The sequence below is a fragment of the Oncorhynchus masou genome, chromosome 11 (assembly GCF_036934945.1).
Source record: "Oncorhynchus masou masou isolate Uvic2021 chromosome 11, UVic_Omas_1.1, whole genome shotgun sequence".
Taxonomy (NCBI): Eukaryota; Metazoa; Chordata; class Actinopteri; order Salmoniformes; family Salmonidae; genus Oncorhynchus; species Oncorhynchus masou.
In genome coordinates, this window is record NC_088222.1 from 45,183,905 (window position 1) to 45,201,296 (window position 17,392).

General features: G+C 47.3%; 1 protein-coding gene across 1 annotated transcript in view; it reads right to left on the minus strand.

Annotated features, from left to right (window-relative positions):
• LOC135548735 (teneurin-2-like) overlaps nucleotides 1-17,392 on the minus strand; it is a 217,506-nt gene that overhangs the window by 16,308 nt on the left and 183,806 nt on the right. Inside the window, exons 8-15 of the mRNA XM_064978616.1 lie at nucleotides 16,795-16,917; nucleotides 14,284-14,489; nucleotides 13,805-14,000; nucleotides 11,933-12,034; nucleotides 11,425-11,619; nucleotides 5,042-5,242; nucleotides 4,534-4,719; nucleotides 999-1,145 (exon numbers count right to left, since the gene is read on the minus strand). Of these exons, the coding sequence (XP_064834688.1) occupies nucleotides 999-1,145; nucleotides 4,534-4,719; nucleotides 5,042-5,242; nucleotides 11,425-11,619; nucleotides 11,933-12,034; nucleotides 13,805-14,000; nucleotides 14,284-14,489; nucleotides 16,795-16,917 (1,356 nt within the window). The remainder of the gene's footprint in view (nucleotides 1-998; nucleotides 1,146-4,533; nucleotides 4,720-5,041; nucleotides 5,243-11,424; nucleotides 11,620-11,932; nucleotides 12,035-13,804; nucleotides 14,001-14,283; nucleotides 14,490-16,794; nucleotides 16,918-17,392) is intronic.

The following is a 17,392-nucleotide window of genomic DNA, read 5'->3' on the forward strand; positions in this document are numbered from 1 at the left end:
CAGCCAATTAGGCAGCCAGGCAGCCAGCCAGTCACACATTGAAACATGCACTGAGCCAGTCTGGTAATGGAGGGCTGTTCAAGTGAGCCATGTTTAAAAACCCATTGTCCTCGGAGCCCATGACCTTATTGCTCAGACGCAGACGGGGGAGATGAAAGATTAAAGGCTTCCAGGGGCTGCATTAAGACACCTGTTCAATCACCACCCGTTTCCTTGGCGACAGGCATCCTCAATTGCATGACATGCCACAGAGAAAGCGCTCTTTAAAATTGACACAGCTCTGGCCTCTGCAAACTACTTAGCCGTTAATCAAGGGAAAATACACCTGGGTATCATTTTCATGTTAGATAACCCTGCCCTGACATGCTGACTGAGGCTGACGGGCTGACTGCTCAGAGCTGCTGCTTGCCCTGTGAAAAGCATCTATTGCCGAGGCCTCTTTGATCCTCTCACAAATGGTCACAGGAGGGGGTCACTCCATCTCCCACCAGGGAGGGAGGGAGAGGAAATAATATGGGCATCCATCTCAGCAAACTCTAGGTCACTGATCCCCACATGCTCTTAGGAGGAGGAGGAGGCATTGATTCAACCAGCCTCTCCTCTCTCCCCAGCCCTCTCAGTGCTAGCTCACACCGACAGAAGGATGCCATAATGGGGCCATTCAGACCTGATAGCACTAGCCCCGCAATCACACCTCTTTGATCCGCTAAAAACACTCACTGGGAGGAAACCTCTCAGAGAAACCTGGGCAGGCGTCTGGCTGTCTGGCTGACTGCTGCTCATCAGGGAGAATCAAGTAATTGTCACGCCTGAGAGACACTGCTATTATTAGGAAATAAACTGACTCAAAATCTAGACCAAATCAACAGTACAGTTGCACAAATACTGTAACTCCGCCACAGCTGGTTCAAAATCAGGGTATAATTTTTCATAGGCAAATCTACAAAGCTCAGCCTGCCATCCTGTGCTTGGATCCTTCACCTCTTCAACACACTCACCTCCTTCGTTGTCCTTGTTGTCAGCACAGGAGATCTCCATGGCAACGCTGCAGCCAGGTCCTCTCCAGCCAGTGTGGCATTCACAGTGCCAGTTGTTCTGTCCCAGGGTGCATTGGCCATTCCCGTTACAGAGGCCCGGGCACCCGTCTGAGAGAGAGGGAGGAGGGAAATAGAGGAGGAGTGGACAGGGACCCGAGGAGAGGACTGATCAGTAATAGTGACATAGTAACTTGTGCCAGCTAAGGGAGAGCAGCACACCAACTTCATATATTTAGTCTCTGTCTACCATTGCATCACACAACAAGGGCATACAAATATTTTTTTAAACGATTGATTACATGGCAAGGGGATTGCATCTCATCACAACAATTCTCTTCTTGTGGATGTGGATTTCATACTGCTACAATATATACCCTAGAGGCAAAAGGGAGGGTTTTGGCATGCGGTAAATTGTTTTGTTCAATATCCATTCATAGCTAAAAGTATTCAATAAAAGAAAGTACACAAGTTCACAGCCAATTCATTTGCAGTGGTTGATTTGCCTCTGGTGGCTGGCTGGGTTGTAATGCTGCCTCATGAGAGAATTTGATTAGGCAAAACTGATGAGATTACAAGCCACCTAGACTTTGAAAACAGGGAGGGATGCAACAGGAGAGATGCTACACATCACTGATGACTGCAGTCCTCCTCAGCAGATGTAATATTCTCCCAGGCTAGGTTAATGAAGAGGACATGATGAATGCTGCTGGGACATCTGTCTCAGTGGTGTAGTACAGTCTGTACAGGAGACCAGACGTATGGGACCTGGCAGTCGGAGGTATTGGACTGTAAACTCGCCGATGGTGTACCCACGAATTACCATCACCAAAAGAGCAAACCTCACTGAAAAAAAATATATATATGAAGAAGTGATAAATATGAATCCATAAACTGCATTTAGAAAATCAGACACTTTCGTCAAATTAGGAAACGTCAAGATTAACATTAAGACTCCCCCCGAACAGACTAAAATCTCATTAAACCATATTAACCTTTCATTTAAGCCAGCCTCCTAACAACATGTCCGCCGTCCTGTCCCGATGTGGAGCAGCACAGTCATTAGTATTCTCCCAGCAGGGATGAGCATGCAGCTTCACTGGTCCAACTCATCTATTAGTATTCTACCTACTGCTGGGCAGATGCAGCTAGAAGGCCAAGGCCATTAATATTCCCATGGAGGGAGTAGACTGCTGCAGCAGAAATAGCTGCCGATCGGTCTCCATTGAGCCCACTTAACATGGAGTAGCAACGCTAACGTACACTTCCAGCTAACTGTGTGTCTACAACAAGACGTTGATAGACAGATAGATGGACTGACAGGCCGACAGTCGCAAACTAACACAGGAGGAACAAACTGACACACAATAGTCCTATGCTTAACAAAGCACAAGAGAGAAATCAAGGTAATGGATCCAAATGTTAAGTCTATGAGGTTTTGGTTCATCTGTAGTGGACAGACTAGTTAAACATATAAATGGTACCATCTGACCATCTGGGTTAACCAATATTAGGAAGTGGTAGAAAGGGTGCACTAGCTGAATATCCCAATATGAGGGACCAATAGGGATTGGGGATACTAGGGAGTTTGCATCACTCTACTGGAACTCTAAAACACCAGCTACCACTAAGACATTGAATACAAACACTACTCAACACTTCACAATACTAAAGGAACCCTCTACATCCCTCTTCTACACAAGAGAGTGGTCTGTTTGAGGTGTGAGGAACTAACTGCACACATCAGATCACCTCTTGTCCAAATACAATACCTTGTTCCAAGCTTTCCCAAAAGTCTGCAAGAAACCAAAATAGGCAGGTTTGATACGTTACTCATGTGTGGAGGACAAAGTGGGATTCTTAACATGGCGTGGTTCATCACAGGTAAATAGGAGAGATAAATCTCCTTCAAACTCAACTGTCCAACACTAAGAGAGAGACACATAATGAACAGAGAATGGGAGCTAGCACAGCTCTAACAACACAGCCCACAGTGGAGCCCCAGGGAGGTGTTTTTCTCATCAGATGGGAGGAAGATAAAGAGAGGAAAATAGGAAAATAAAGCCCTCTGGCACTCAAGAGCACTCTGGGGGAGAATGAGGGGGCAGAGTGGCTGTCCCTCTCTGTTGGCTCCCAGGGAGGCTGAGTGGGTCTTAAGGCTTCCACATGCTTCAGTTCGGCTGGCACCTAGCCGAACTAGGCTAGGCAAATCAAATGAGTGTGCTGGCATACTCCCTTAAAAGACGTTTGCTTGAAAAACAAGAAAAAAAGATGCAATAGTACTGTTTGTCCATCTTGAGAAGCCGTAGCCAGTATACACGTCCTCAAAATAGTCCGAATTAATCTAAGATAACTCATGAAATCTGTCATTCATTTTGATGTTCTTGTTGATTAACTCTTAGTCCCGGCATTTAACATCAAACTAAGATGTCTGGTGCAGTATTTCTCAAGTGAAAAAATGTGCATGAAAAATAATAATCTATCGTAGAATGACAATAAACCCTTCATGGAAGAATCCCTACTGTTGACCAATGACCGACGAAGGGGCGTAGACTTCAGCTACCAAAATTGGGCTTGCCTTGAGCCAAAAGAAAAGTGCGCACGAAGCAGGAAAAACCCTTGACGAAGACCAAAAAGAACAAAAACGTCACAAAAATGCACAATCTGTTCCGAACTGGTTTGGATGGAAAGCATGCAGACGCCTTAAGGGAGCACCAGGAGGCCTGCTGCCCAGCCTTCTCCACCGGAGAGTGGGTGACTAGGCTGGAGGGGCGAGGCTGCAAATAGATGTGGCTTTGGTCATGGATGAAACATTTGCACTGTAGTGGAGAAACCATTCCAAATGAATGGGAGAGCTTCTTAATGGCATGAAGGAGCAGAGCAGGAAAGGAGGGCACTCATCAGCATTGGTGGAAGTATCTGCTGCTGAGTGCTATACTTCAGCAATAAGGCCAGAGGGGTGTGTGGTATACGGCCAATATACCACCGCTAAGGGCTGTTCTCAAGCACCAAACAACATCGCATTCAGGACTCGAACCACCCAGTTTAGAATGCTCTTTATATAATCATAGAAAGAGACACATTGGACATGGCCACGGGAAGATGTTTTGTGTTAGGGGTGCTGTCGAGGGGTTAGGGTTTGGTGCTGAGGAGTATTTTTCTCCGCTCTGCTGACAAGTATTTTTCCCCGCTCATACAGAATTAATAAAGGCCGAGTTCACTAATAAAAAAATTATAACAGAAAAAAGTATATATATATATATATATATATATGTTTTTATTTCCCGCGGCTATGGACTGCCGGTACCTCCTCATAATCCAACCAAGGTATATGGTTAAGACAGCATAAAGGATGCAACTTTTAAACATGTGGGGGTAGTGACAGTTCCACTCTTTGGCTGAGAGTTAGTATGGTGGGAACATAGAAGCATGATACCGCTGTGTGTGTTAGCGTGCCAGGGTGTTGGCTGATTGGCTGGCTGGCTGGCCGGATGCATACCGATGGTGCAGTGCTCTCCGTTCCAGCCCTGTTGGCACTGACACTTCCCATCCCGGCATGTCCCGTGCTTCACACACAGCGGGTTGCAGACACGCTGGTCACACCCGGCGCCTGTCCAGCCCTCCTCACAGCGACACACACCGCCAACACACAGGCCGTGGGCGCCACAGTCCGACGAGCACACCTCTGTGGAGAAACACACATGTAGGCACATGAGCACAGTAACAGGAGATGAAAGCAGTACAGTAGACGGACACAGGGAAATGGATGGGTTTCACAGAGGAGGTAGTCACAAAGAGATGTGGCCATGGCGTGTGTTGAGTGTCTTTCTAAGTTGTAGAGACTAGTGAGAGAAGTAGTATAATATATGCCATTTAGCAGACGTTCTATCCAAAGCAACAGACATGCATGCGTGGTCCCGGGTATTGAACCCACCATCTTGGCATTGCAAGCACCATGCGCTACCAACTGAGCTTACAGAGGGGAAGGTGTGTGTGGTATTACCTACCCATGGAGCAGTCTGGTCCCATCCAGTTTGGGTCGCAGCTACAGATGCCTGTGTCGGGTATGAAGGCACCGTGTCCGTGGCACTGGTCTGGGCACTGGGCCCTGGGATGCTCACAGAGCGGCCCGGTCCAGCCTGGCTTACAGTGGCACTGCCCACTCACACAGGTACCATGGTCAGAGCAGCCTGGGTCAAGACAGTCCACTGATACACAGATAGAGAGAAACAGAGGCATGACGTCAATGCACCTAACAAAAACGTAGTAGCAGTAGTAGTGAATAGTGAATATACTTAAAGTAGGAAATATTCTGAAAGAAAGGAGGCAAAATGGCCATTTCTGATGTATTCTCAGTCCCTTCGTATAACTAGAACTCTCTCTACTCTGCCATCACACATCTCGCTTCTCTACTTACCCTACTTTTGGCTCCAACTCCACTTCATCCCAGATGAGCAGAAAACCCATCAGAACATAAGTGAATGAATCAGCTCCAGGGCAATTATTTAAAAGCGGGATCAATAGAAGAGATTCCATTCCCGTAATAACCTTTCTGATGTACAGTGGGGGGGGGGGGGTCTGAAATGATTGACGACCGTGACAAAGTTGAGCAAAAATGACCGTGTAAAATAAATCATTTAAATACTGAGCTATATTGTATGCAAAGTATATTATATTATTTTTATACGAACAGAACTGCTCAGAGAAAGAGGTTTTTGTTGAACAACTCATTTCAAAACAATTCTCAAAAAGGTAGGGGGTCAAAATGATTGACACAACCTGTTTTCAACACTTCAGGTGGTGAGGATAAAAGTGTCTTTTTCTAAAATGTTTTATGAGATTGGAGAACACACCGGGAGCGACCCTTGACCATTCCTCCATACAGAATCCCACAGAATCCAGAATTCTAGATCACCGATATCCTTCGAACTGCCCTGTTCAATTCAAAACAGCAGGTTTTTAATGGCTTTCAAGTCCGCCAATTAACCATTTCCTTTTTGAAGGTTTTTGACTAAAATATCCTGGTACATGAAGTTCATGATGCCGTTGACCTTAATAAGAGCCCCCCAAAGACCAGCGGCAGCAAAATAGCCCCATATCATCAAATATTATTTTCTGATCATGTGTTCTCATTTGGACGCCAAACCCACCCCTGGTGTACATGGCCAAAGAGCTCTTGGATTAGAACTGGAGCTTTGGTCTGATGACATGATTACAAAAAGCTACTGTATTTGAACTATTTATTTTATACAGACAATACTTGCTCATCATTATCAAGGGTGTCAATCATTTCAGACCCCACTGTGTACACTGAGTGCACAAAACATTAGGAACACCTTCCTAATCTTGAGTTGCATCCCCTTTGCCCTCAGAGCAGCCTCAATTTGTCAGAGAGTGTACTCTACAAGGTGTCAAACGTGTTCCACAGGGATGCTGGCCCATTTTTGACCCAAATGCTTCCCACAGTTGGGTGGATGTCCTTTGGATGGTGGAGCGAGCGGTCGCATCTACACATCTACACTTCGGTCCGCAGGTAGTATAACTTTTCATTACATTTCATTACATTTCGTTATAGTACAACGGTTTGATTTGTCTTATCTTAGCAATTTCTTCTTAGCTAGCTACATAGCCGTCTTTGTATCAACGACAATTGCATATCATCGTATTTCGTCGTCCTAACGTATCTACCCAGCAGCTAGCTAAGCAGCTAGCTAACATCCACTGTCCACTAGCACTGTAGAAACTATTACACTCAACTGAACGACTCGATTAGCATAGTGTCAGCTAGCTACATAGTTGTCTTCGCTGTCTTCGTATCCAAGATAATTGTGCAGTTTAGAGTGTGTAGACTTAGAGTGATTATCTTAATTTACCGAGGTTAGCTAGCCAGCTATTTGTCGTCCTTAACGTAGGAAATGCTGCTAGCTAGCTAGCCAACAGCTAGCCAACCTCTACCGAATTGAACTCCAACTACCCGGTCAACATTCCGTCGCTCCACAGGTAGTATCACATTTTTCATTTCACTTCATTACTGTACAACGATTTGATTTGTTTGATCGTAGCTAGCCAGCTACATAGCCGTCTTTGTATCTAAGACAATTGTGTAGTCTAGAGCGATTTTCTAGGTTAGCTGGCCAGCTATTGTCGGTCTTTCAACGTAGCTAGCCAGCTAGCCCCCGAATAGCAGCACTGTAGTAACTATTACAGTACAACGGTTTGTTTTGTTTGATCGTAGCTACATAGCCGTCTTTGTATCTAAGACAATTGTGTAGCCTAGAGCGATTTTCTAGGTTAGCTGGCCAGCTATTGTCGTTCTCTTAACGTAGCTAGCCAGCTAGCCCCCGAATAGCAGCACTGTAGTAACTATTACAGTACAACGGTTTGTTTTGTTTGATCCTAGCTAGCTACACAGCCGTCTTTGTATCTAAGTCAATTGTTTAGCCTAGAGCGATTTTCTAGGTTAGCTACATCGCAGCCACTACCAGCTAGCCTACTCCAGCAGTACTGTATCATTTCAATCATTTTAGTCTATAAGATTCTTGCTACGTAAGCTTAACTTTCTGAACATTCGAGACGTGTAGTCCACTTGTCATTCCAATCTCCTTTGCATTAGCGTAGCCTCTTCTGTACCCTGTCAACTATGTGTCTATCTATCCCTGTTCTCTCCTCTCTGCACAGACCATACAAACGCTCCACACCGCGTGGCCGCGGCCACCCTAATCTGGTGGTCCCAGCGCGCACGACCCACGTGGAGTTCCTGGTCTCCGGTAGCCTCTGGAACTGCCGATCTGCGGCCAACAAGGCAGAGTTCATCTCAGCCTATGCCTCCCTCCAGTCCCTCGACTTCCTGGCACTGACGGAAACATGGATCACCACAGATAACACTGCTACTCCTACTGCTCTCTCTTCGTCCGCCCACGTGTTCTCGCACACCCCGAGAGCTTCTGGTCAGCGGGGTGGTGGCACCGGGATCCTCATCTCTCCCAAGTGGTCATTCTCTCTCTCTCCCCTTACCCATCTATCTATCGCCTCCTTTGAATTCCATGCTGTCACAGTTACCAGCCCTTTCAAGCTTAACATCCTTATCATTTATCGCCCTCCAGGTTCCCTCGGAGAGTTCATCAATGAGCTTGATGCCTTGATAAGCTCCTTTCCTGAGGACGGCTCACCTCTCACAGTCCTGGGCGACTTTAACCTCCCCACGTCTACCTTTGACTCATTCCTCTCTGCCTCCTTCTTTCCACTCCTCTCCTCTTTTGACCTCACCCTCTCACCTTCCCCCCTACTCACAAGGCAGGCAATACGCTCGACCTCATCTTTACTAGATGCTGTTCTTCCACTAACCTCATTGCAACTCCCCTCCAAGTCTCCGACCACTACCTTGTATCCTTTTCCCTCTCGCTCTCATCCAACACTTCCCACACTGCCCCTACTCGGATGGTATCGCGCCGTCCCAACCTTCGCTCTCTCTCCCCCGCTACTCTCTCCTCTTCCATCCTATCATCTCTTCCCTCTGCTCATACCTTCTCCAACCTTTCTCCTGAGTCTGCCTCCTCAACCCTCCTCTCTTCCCTTTCTGCATCCTTTGACTCTCTATGTCCCCTATCCTCCAGGCCGGCTCGGTCCTCCCCTCCCGCTCCGTGGCTCGATGACTCATTGCGAGCTCACAGAACAGAGCTCCGGGCAGCCGAGCGGAAATGGAGGAAAACTCGCCTCCCTGCGGACCTGGCATCCTTTCACTCCCTCCTCTCTACATTTTCCTCCTCTGTCTCTGCTGCTAAAGCCACTTTCTACCACTCTAAATTCCAAGCATCTGCCTCTAACCCTAGGAAGCTCTTTGCCACCTTCTCCTCCCTCCTGAATCCTCCTCCCCCCCCCCTCCTCCCTCTCTGCAGATGACTTCGTCAACCATTTTGAAAAGAAGGTCGACGACATCCGATCCTCGTTTGCTAAGTCAAACGACACCGCTGGTTCTGCTCACACTGCCCTACCCTGTGCTCTGACCTCTTTCTCCCCTCTCTCTCCAGATGAAATCTCGCTTCTTGTGACGGCCGGCCGCCCAACAACCTGCCCGCTTGACCCTATCCCCTCCTCTCTTCTCCAGACCATTTCCGGGGACCTTCTCCTTACCTCACCTCGCTCATCAACTCATCCCTGACCGCTGGCTACGTCCCTTCCGTCTTCAAGAGAGCGAGAGTTGCACCCCTTCTGAAAAAACCTACACTCGATCCCTCCGATGTCAACAACTACAGACCAGTATCCCTTCTTTCTTTTCTCTCCAAAACTCTTGAACGTGCCGTCCTTGGCCAGCTCTCCCACTATCTCTCTCAGAATGACCTTCTTGATCCAAATCAGTCAGGTTTCAAGACTAGTCATTCAACTGAGACTGCTCTTCTCTGTATCACGGAGGCGCTCCGCACTGCTAAAGCTAACTCTCTCTCCTCTGCTCTCATCCTTCTAGACCTATCGGCTGCCTTCGATACTGTGAACCATCAGATCCTCCTCTCCACCCTCTCCGAGTTGGGCATCTCCGGCGCGGCCCACGCTTGGATTGCGTCCTACCTGACAGGTCGCTCCTACCAGGTGGCGTGGCGAGAATCTGTCTCCTCGCCACGCGCTCTCACCACTGGTGTCCCCCAGGGCTCTGTTCTAGGCCCTCTCCTATTCTCGCTATACACCAAGTCACTTGGCTCTGTCATAACCTCACATGGTCTCTCCTATCATTGCTATGCAGACGACACACAATTAATCTTCTCCTTTCCCCTTTCTGATGACCAGGTGGCGAATCGCATCTCTGCATGTCTGGCAGACATATCAGTGTGGATGACGGATCACCACCTCAAGCTGAACCTCGGCAAGACGGAGCTGCTCTTCCTCCCGGGGAAGGACTGCCCGTTCCATGATCTCGCCATCACGGTTGACAACTCCATTGTGTCCTCCTCCCAGAGCGCTAAGAACCTTGGCGTGATCCTGGACAACACCCTGTCGTTCTCAACCAACATCATGGCGGTGGCCCGTTCCTGTAGGTTCATGCTCTACAACATCCGCAGAGTATGACCCTGCCTCACACAGGAAGCGGCGCAGGTCCTAATCCAGGCACTTGTCATCTCCCGTCTGGATTACTGCAACTCGCTGTTGGCTGGGCTCCCTGCCTGTGCCATTAAACCCCTACAACTCATCCAGAACGCCGCAGCCCGTCTGGTGTTCAACCTTCCCAAGTTCTCTCACGTCACCCCGCTCCTCCGCTCTCTCCACTGGCTTCCAGTTGAAGCTCGCATCCGCTACAAGACCATGGTGCTTGCCTACGGAGCTGTGAGGGGAACGGCACCGCAGTACCTCCAGGCTCTGATCAGGCCCTACACCCAAGCAAGGGCACTGCGTTCATCCACCTCTGGCCTGCTCGCCTCCCTACCATTGAGGAAGTACAGTTCCCGCTCAGCCCAGTCAAAACTGTTCGCTGCTCTGGCCCCCCAATGGAACAAACTCCCTCACGACGCCAGGACAGCGGAGTCAATCACCACCTTCCGGAGACACCTGAAACCCCACCTCTTCAAGGAATACCTAGGATAAGATAAGTAATCCTTCTCACCCCCCCCCTTAATGATTTAGATGCACTATTGTAAAGTGGCTGTTCCACTGGATGTCAGAAGGTGAATTCACCAATTTGTAAGTCGCTCTGGATAAGAGCGTCTGCTAAATGACTTAAATGTAAATGTAAATGTAATACACACAGGAAACTGTTGAGCGTGAAAAACCCAGCAGTGTTGCCGTTCTTGACACACTCAAACCGGTGCGCCAGGAACCTAGTGATAACCCGTTCAAAGGCACTTAAATATTTAGTCTTGTCCATTCACCCTCTGAATGGCACACATACACAATCCTTGTTTATTTTTTTATTTTACCTTTATTTAACGAGGTAAGTCAGTTACAAACAAATTCTTATTTTCAATGACAGCCTAGGAACAGTGGGTGAACTACCTGTTCAGGGGCAGAACGACAGATTTGTAACTTGTCCGCTCAGGGATTTGAACTTGCAACCTTCCGGTTGCACCGCTCTAACCACTAGACTACCCTGCCACCCCAATTGTCTCAAAGTTTAAAAATCCTTCTTCAACCTGTCTCCTCCCCTTCATCTACACGGACTGAAGTGGATTTAACAAGTGACATCATTAAGGCATTATATCTTTCACCTGGATTCTGCTGGTCAGTCTATGTCACGGAATGAGCAAGTGTTCCTAATGGTTTGTCCACTCAGTGTATATCACTGCAGTCTCATACTTTTTGAAACCTAATATTGTGAATCTCCCTGAAGGCAGGTGTGTGTGTGTGTGCGTGTGTTTGTCTGAGAGTGAACAAGTGTGCGCGTGATCTACAGCGCTGTACACCCTACCTTCCTCGCAGGTGTCGCCGCGGTAACCTGCAGAGCACGTGCAGGAGCCCTCGGAGCAGGTGCCACGGCCGTTACAAACTGGGTCAATACACTGGCCCACTGGAACGTCACACTCTGAACCCTTCCATCCGCTGTAGCAGATACACGAGCCCTTGTCATACTGGCCATTGCCACTACACAGGACCGGGCAGGCAGCTAGACAACGTGGGAGGAATGAGATACAGCAAGGGAGACAAGGTGAAAGACATGGGCTTTAGGTCCTATTTGAGTCATGCTCCATTTTATTTCAGTAGATAATAACTTATGTTGAGATTAGACTCAAACAAGTCATGGTGGCTCTTGTTACGAGGATCAAGGTAGGGGTAAAATATTCCACAATATACATTTGAGTGATGCTTCATTTTAATATATCATGTCTCAAAACGATGACGATTTTCAAGATAGGGGTGAAATATACCTACAGAATACACAACTTGACAGCCGAGCGCAGTGATACCAAAGTACATACCTTTGGCACAATCCATGCCATGGAATCCTGGAAAGCAGTGGCACACGCCCGACATGCACTCTCCGTTTCCATGGCAATTCTGCGGGCATTCTTGCACTGAATCTATGATCGAACAGAAATCATTGAAAACAGACAAGTAATTACAACCAAAATATGAGATATGATATGATACAGGATGCGATTGTTCTCACTCCTCTCACCTCCCTCTGTTTGATCCCTCTCCTGTTTTGATTAGGCAGACCTCCTCCCTCATCACCTCTTCCCTCCTTACCATTCATAATTAGATGCGTCTAAATAATTAACAGTCATTAACGTTCCACTGGTGGCTGTGAACCTGCGACTCTTTCTATAGCTAATATAATAGTCTGTGCCAATAAGAGTTGAATGCAGAACGTCAAGTGTTTGATGGAAGAATACAACGAAGCACCTAGAATGGTGCGAACACATTGACATTACTCGAGAAAAGGGGGCAGCTCCTGGGGGCATGGCAACGTATACTGTACAGCGTCATGCAAAGACTACAGCTCAGTAGTAAGAGGACAGGTGAAGACAGATGAGCTTTTGCGAGTCGGTCATTTCTTATGAAAAGAAATCTCTGTAAATATCCATCAGCAGATCAATCAAAAACGCCTCTGTGGCGCGACGTCTTAACGCATTATTCAAACGATTCAGCGCCAAAACTATTTTTTAGCACACCCCAAATGTCCTCAAACAACCCTCCCTCCTCCACCCCCCCCACCCCCTGCCACAAGTAAAAACCTCCCCCATTACAACATTACTCATCCCCACTGCTCAGTTAAGTACAATTACTGTAATATAATTGCCTCAATCACTCAGTGTCCCTACGGCAGTACGCCAGTGGCAGAGGATACTCCACCACTGTATGTTGCTGCCACTGTTGCATGTCCTGTGTGCCTCCCCACGGAGGATTAGAGGTTCATGGAAGCATATAAGGCAAATGAATAATGAGCAGATGTGTATTCATGTACTAAGAGAGTCTACTGTTGAAGACAAAAGCTCCACTTTGACCTTGTGCATATCAATGTAGCCAGTAGCCAAGCCAACCCATTCGTCTCAGCTCCCGTTCCCCTCCCTTTTAGTCAAGTTTAAGCCCCCGCCCTGTTCTGTTGCCCTTTGTTCTCCTTTCAGTAGCATCATCCTTCAGACCAGTCTTTCTCATCACTGGTTATCATTTCAACTCATCTCTAAATCAAGAGATGTTGTTTCATGCCTTTACTGCAGCAGAGCCTGCCTGTGTGCTGTGTAGAGATAGTGTTTTTCCTTTGGGGGAGCTCCTGACAGTCATGAAAACTTCAAAACCAAAGCAAGTGCGAAAATAATTTGTTTTTTTCTTTTCTTGTTTTGTTCTCAGCTGTTGCACGCTTGTTTACTGTTAAGCGATGGTGAACTGTGTGACAGCTGCGGCAGGTAGCTTAGTGGTTAGAGCGTTGGGCCAGTAACCGAAAGGTTGCTGGATCAAATCCCCGAGCTGACATGGTAGAAATTTGTCATTCTCCCCCTGAACAAGGCAGTTAACCCACTGTTCCTTGGTAGGCAGTCATTGTAAATAAGAATTTGTTCTTCACTGACTTGATTATAGATTTTTTAAATGCAGCTTACAGACGGATAGAACTCCACAGGCATACATCTTTTACAACTCAATCTCTCCCACTCAACCTTGCCAACACATTCAGAGTTCACTACTAATATCAGTCTAACCCAAACTGGCCAACAGGACTGCAAACCTGGAATGGTGCATTTGTAGAACTCACTCAGAGGTGTTACTCGCTACCAGAATCCAAAAATGGTTTCCCTGCCTTTACGAAGAGAAAACAGAGATATAGAGCAGGGAAATACAATAACAGCACCCACCTAGAGCCACGGTGCTGAAGGAGACAGACTCCTTGTCCTTGCCGTCATTGTAGAAGGCCAGATGCCAGGTGCCAGGGTCCAGGTATTGAACAAAGATGGCCTCGTTCAGAACCACCGTGTGGATGCTGCGGCGTTCCCGAGGAGACTCCACCACACTCCACTTCTCCTTCCCGTCCAGACGCTCCATGTAGTCATACTGAACAGAGAGAACAGGGTTAGTCAGGAAGGAAGGGGCACGGCAGGAAGTAGTCAATTCTGCTTAATAAACCCGGTTTATTAAATTCAGGTGGAATTAATGTCAAGGTCTATAACATATCTGTGACATATGTAATATACTTCTATGATAGCTATATCCAGGTCTAGAATATGACCTATCCAGGTCTAAAACATGAGCTATCCAGGTCTAAAACATGACCTATCCAGGTCTAAAACATGACCTATCTAGGTCTAAAACAATATAGACGGCCATTGCTGGGTACCTGTGCATGGGAGGGGGGCAGACCCTTGCGGATGTACACCCCAAAGAGTGCATCTTTGCCCAGGGAGATGTTGAACTTGAGGAACAGGGGCTGGCGGAGGTGTAGTAAGGAGCGCCAAAACACTCCTGGGGGGATGTCCTGGCTCACCCGCCGACCTACCTCCAGCTCACCTGTACTTATACTACTGTTCCTGTACACCCATGGTCCTGAAAGAGAGACGGAGGAGGGAATGGGGATGGGAGAGAGAAAGAGAGAGAGAGAAAGAGAGGGGGTGAGTGAAAGAGAGAAAGAGTAGGCTAGACATAACAAATCCAAGGTAAAGGCCCCTGTGAGTTTACCTCAGATCTCTGTCGAAATAACCCCTCTGCTGTGATAAAACCCAGAGGAAAGTCAATGTCTCCAGCTCATGGAGAGGCAATGCAAATATTTGTGTTTCATTGCGGGGGGAAAAAACAACATACAGATGCTGTTTTACTAAGGTGTGCATTTTACAACACTATTAATCATCTCACACTGTAAAAGGGTTTTAGATTCATGTTTACATTGTAGTGCTGTAGGATGCGGCATCACACAGTTCCTGTAGCTCCTTTTCCCTATGGGGACTGGTGAGGAACTAAAGGTCTGCTACCATTCTCCTCCTCCCTCCGAGGGGGATTACCGTATTCCCAGACCTGTTTATCATGCAGCTCTCATGGGAATGAGGGGGTCGACAATAGTGAGAACTTTGCTAAATCATCGTAGTCCACCATCATCTGTGGTGCAACATACTGCATCTCCCCTTAAAAACAAAAAAAAAAACGCTTGAGAAATTGATGCAGGAACAGGAAGTTCCTAGTATTAACAATAACTGCAAAAAGGTTGCTATCCCTCTCTGGTTTGAACAGTTAACCCCAAATAGTTTATTTTCCTAGCTGAGAAACCTCTGGCTGTATTAATATTGGATGAGGGAGAGAGATAAAGAAAGAATGGGGTGGAGAGAGAGAGAGAGAGAGAGAGAGAGAGTGAAGGGAAATACAGAGAGAAAGAGATGAGGTCCTAGGTAGCGATCTGTTCCTCCCACAGTATTAAAGCAGGGGTGTTATTCCTCCTGAACACATCAGGCAGATCTGCAAATGTCCTCCTGACAGTGAGGATCACAGACACACAGCGAGAGAGTCACACTAACCCACAATGCTCTGGCTCGCCCCCAGCACAGTCTCACAGCTCCCTCTCTATGTCTTTACTGCAGAGTGACCTCAACTCATCTAGACACCAGGATCCAAGCCCTGGAGGTTAGGAGGCATCGACCGTTTAGTCTGGAGGTCTGTCTCACAACACAGTCTTATGAAAAACTATTCCCAGTCCTGCCAAACCCCGGAGAACCCAACGCAACTGCTGTATCTCTCAGTAGAGAGCCGTTTGATGCCATTCCCAACAGATGACAGATGTGCTCGCACTCATATCTTGTCCTTTCCACAACCTTCTCTAATTACATGAAGCCCAGCAAATTCAAACGCTCAATTTCAGCGTCTGGCTTAAACAAACTAGCTTGGCCCAGACATGCAGTGTGTGTGTGTGTGTGTGTGTGCGTTTATGTGTGTGTGTGTGTGTGTGTGTGTGCGGGTGTGTTGGCTCATCAGACAGCCCATGCTTGGCGGCTCCTCAGAGCCACTCCAGAGGCCCTCCATCAAAGCCAACGTCACGCTGTTGGAAAAACACTTCAGAGGACGAGTTCACAGCTCGAGTCTCCGAGAGCGATTTCACAGCTCCTTCCGCCCACACTACGCCTCCTCTAGTTGGATTAGATGGAATGTGTCGTTACAGTCCTCCTAAATTAAGACATGCCTCTGACGCGGCCAGCAAATTCTACAGACCGAAGGGAGTGATATGGTGTTTTAACAGCAATCAAACAAATGTGCATTGGTATGTGTGAGGAATTACTAAATATTTATCTGAGGGCTGAAGGCTTCCTTTCTAATGTGTTACTAATTCACAAGGGAAATGAGGCATTACATGCACTATGGCGGACGGATGGTCAGCCTTGTGCCATCCTTTGATTGCGCTCCGACAGCAAACTTCAAAGCGCAAGGTAAATAACCTGAGTTCTAATGCAATTGGCAACGCTCCTTTAATAGAACCTGTGTAAGCTCTGTTGATGTGATTAGTATTCTATTAGGAGTTTTGCACCAGACGGGGTAAGCTTCACTATAATTCAAACACTCCAGACAGCAGAAAAGGGAGAACTCGTTATAATTTGTTCATTAACAAATGAAAGCCAGGGACTTCTTGTTCTTCGTTCTTGCACATTAGCAGGTTGTCAATTTCCACTACATCCTTCCCTCCATTCATAAACAAATCTAGCCCAGAGCTACCAGACCTCTAGCCCAGAGCTACCAGAACAGCCAGAGCCTCACTAGCTGTTAGAACCCCCAGTACAGTCTCCAGTCATCCATGCTGCCTCAGTGTAGTGTAGTGGAGGGTTTCAGCACCATGGCCAGGGGCGGTAGCTGTGTGGACTCTGGCTGTTCTTACCTCTGCCTCCGGAGGGCACTGTTGCCACGTCGCTCCTGCCCGGCAGGCCAGTGCTCAGTCCGTTGTTGATCAGGTGACCATCGGCCGGTTTCAGCTGCCAGTTGAGCCCCAGCAGATTCAGAACTGATCGAGACACAGAGAGAGAGAGAGAAAGAGAGAGAGAGCGAGATAGAGAGAGAGAGCGATAGAGAGCACAATACCATAGTGTGAATATTGTAGTGTATATAACACTAATACACAGAGCTGGGCTCTTGAGCTGTGCTGGGTTGGGCTGGCCACAATGGCCAGGCAGCTTGCCCACACAGGTGGACTGGAAGCCCACAGCCCAGGAGAACAGTTTAATAAGCCTCTCACTTCACTACTTAATCACAATGGCCTTTAGGTAAATCACTTCATCCCAATACTCAAGAGAAAACTCTTTAAACAGCCATGATAGAGTTGGCTGCCGTCTCATACCTTCCTGTATATTGGATTAAATGCTGGGACATCCTAAATCTTGATTAAAAAGAGACAAATAGGCTGAATCTGAATAATAATAAAACAAAAATATATAGAAAATGCTTTGAATTTAATGACAAAGTGGCAAAGATAACTCTTC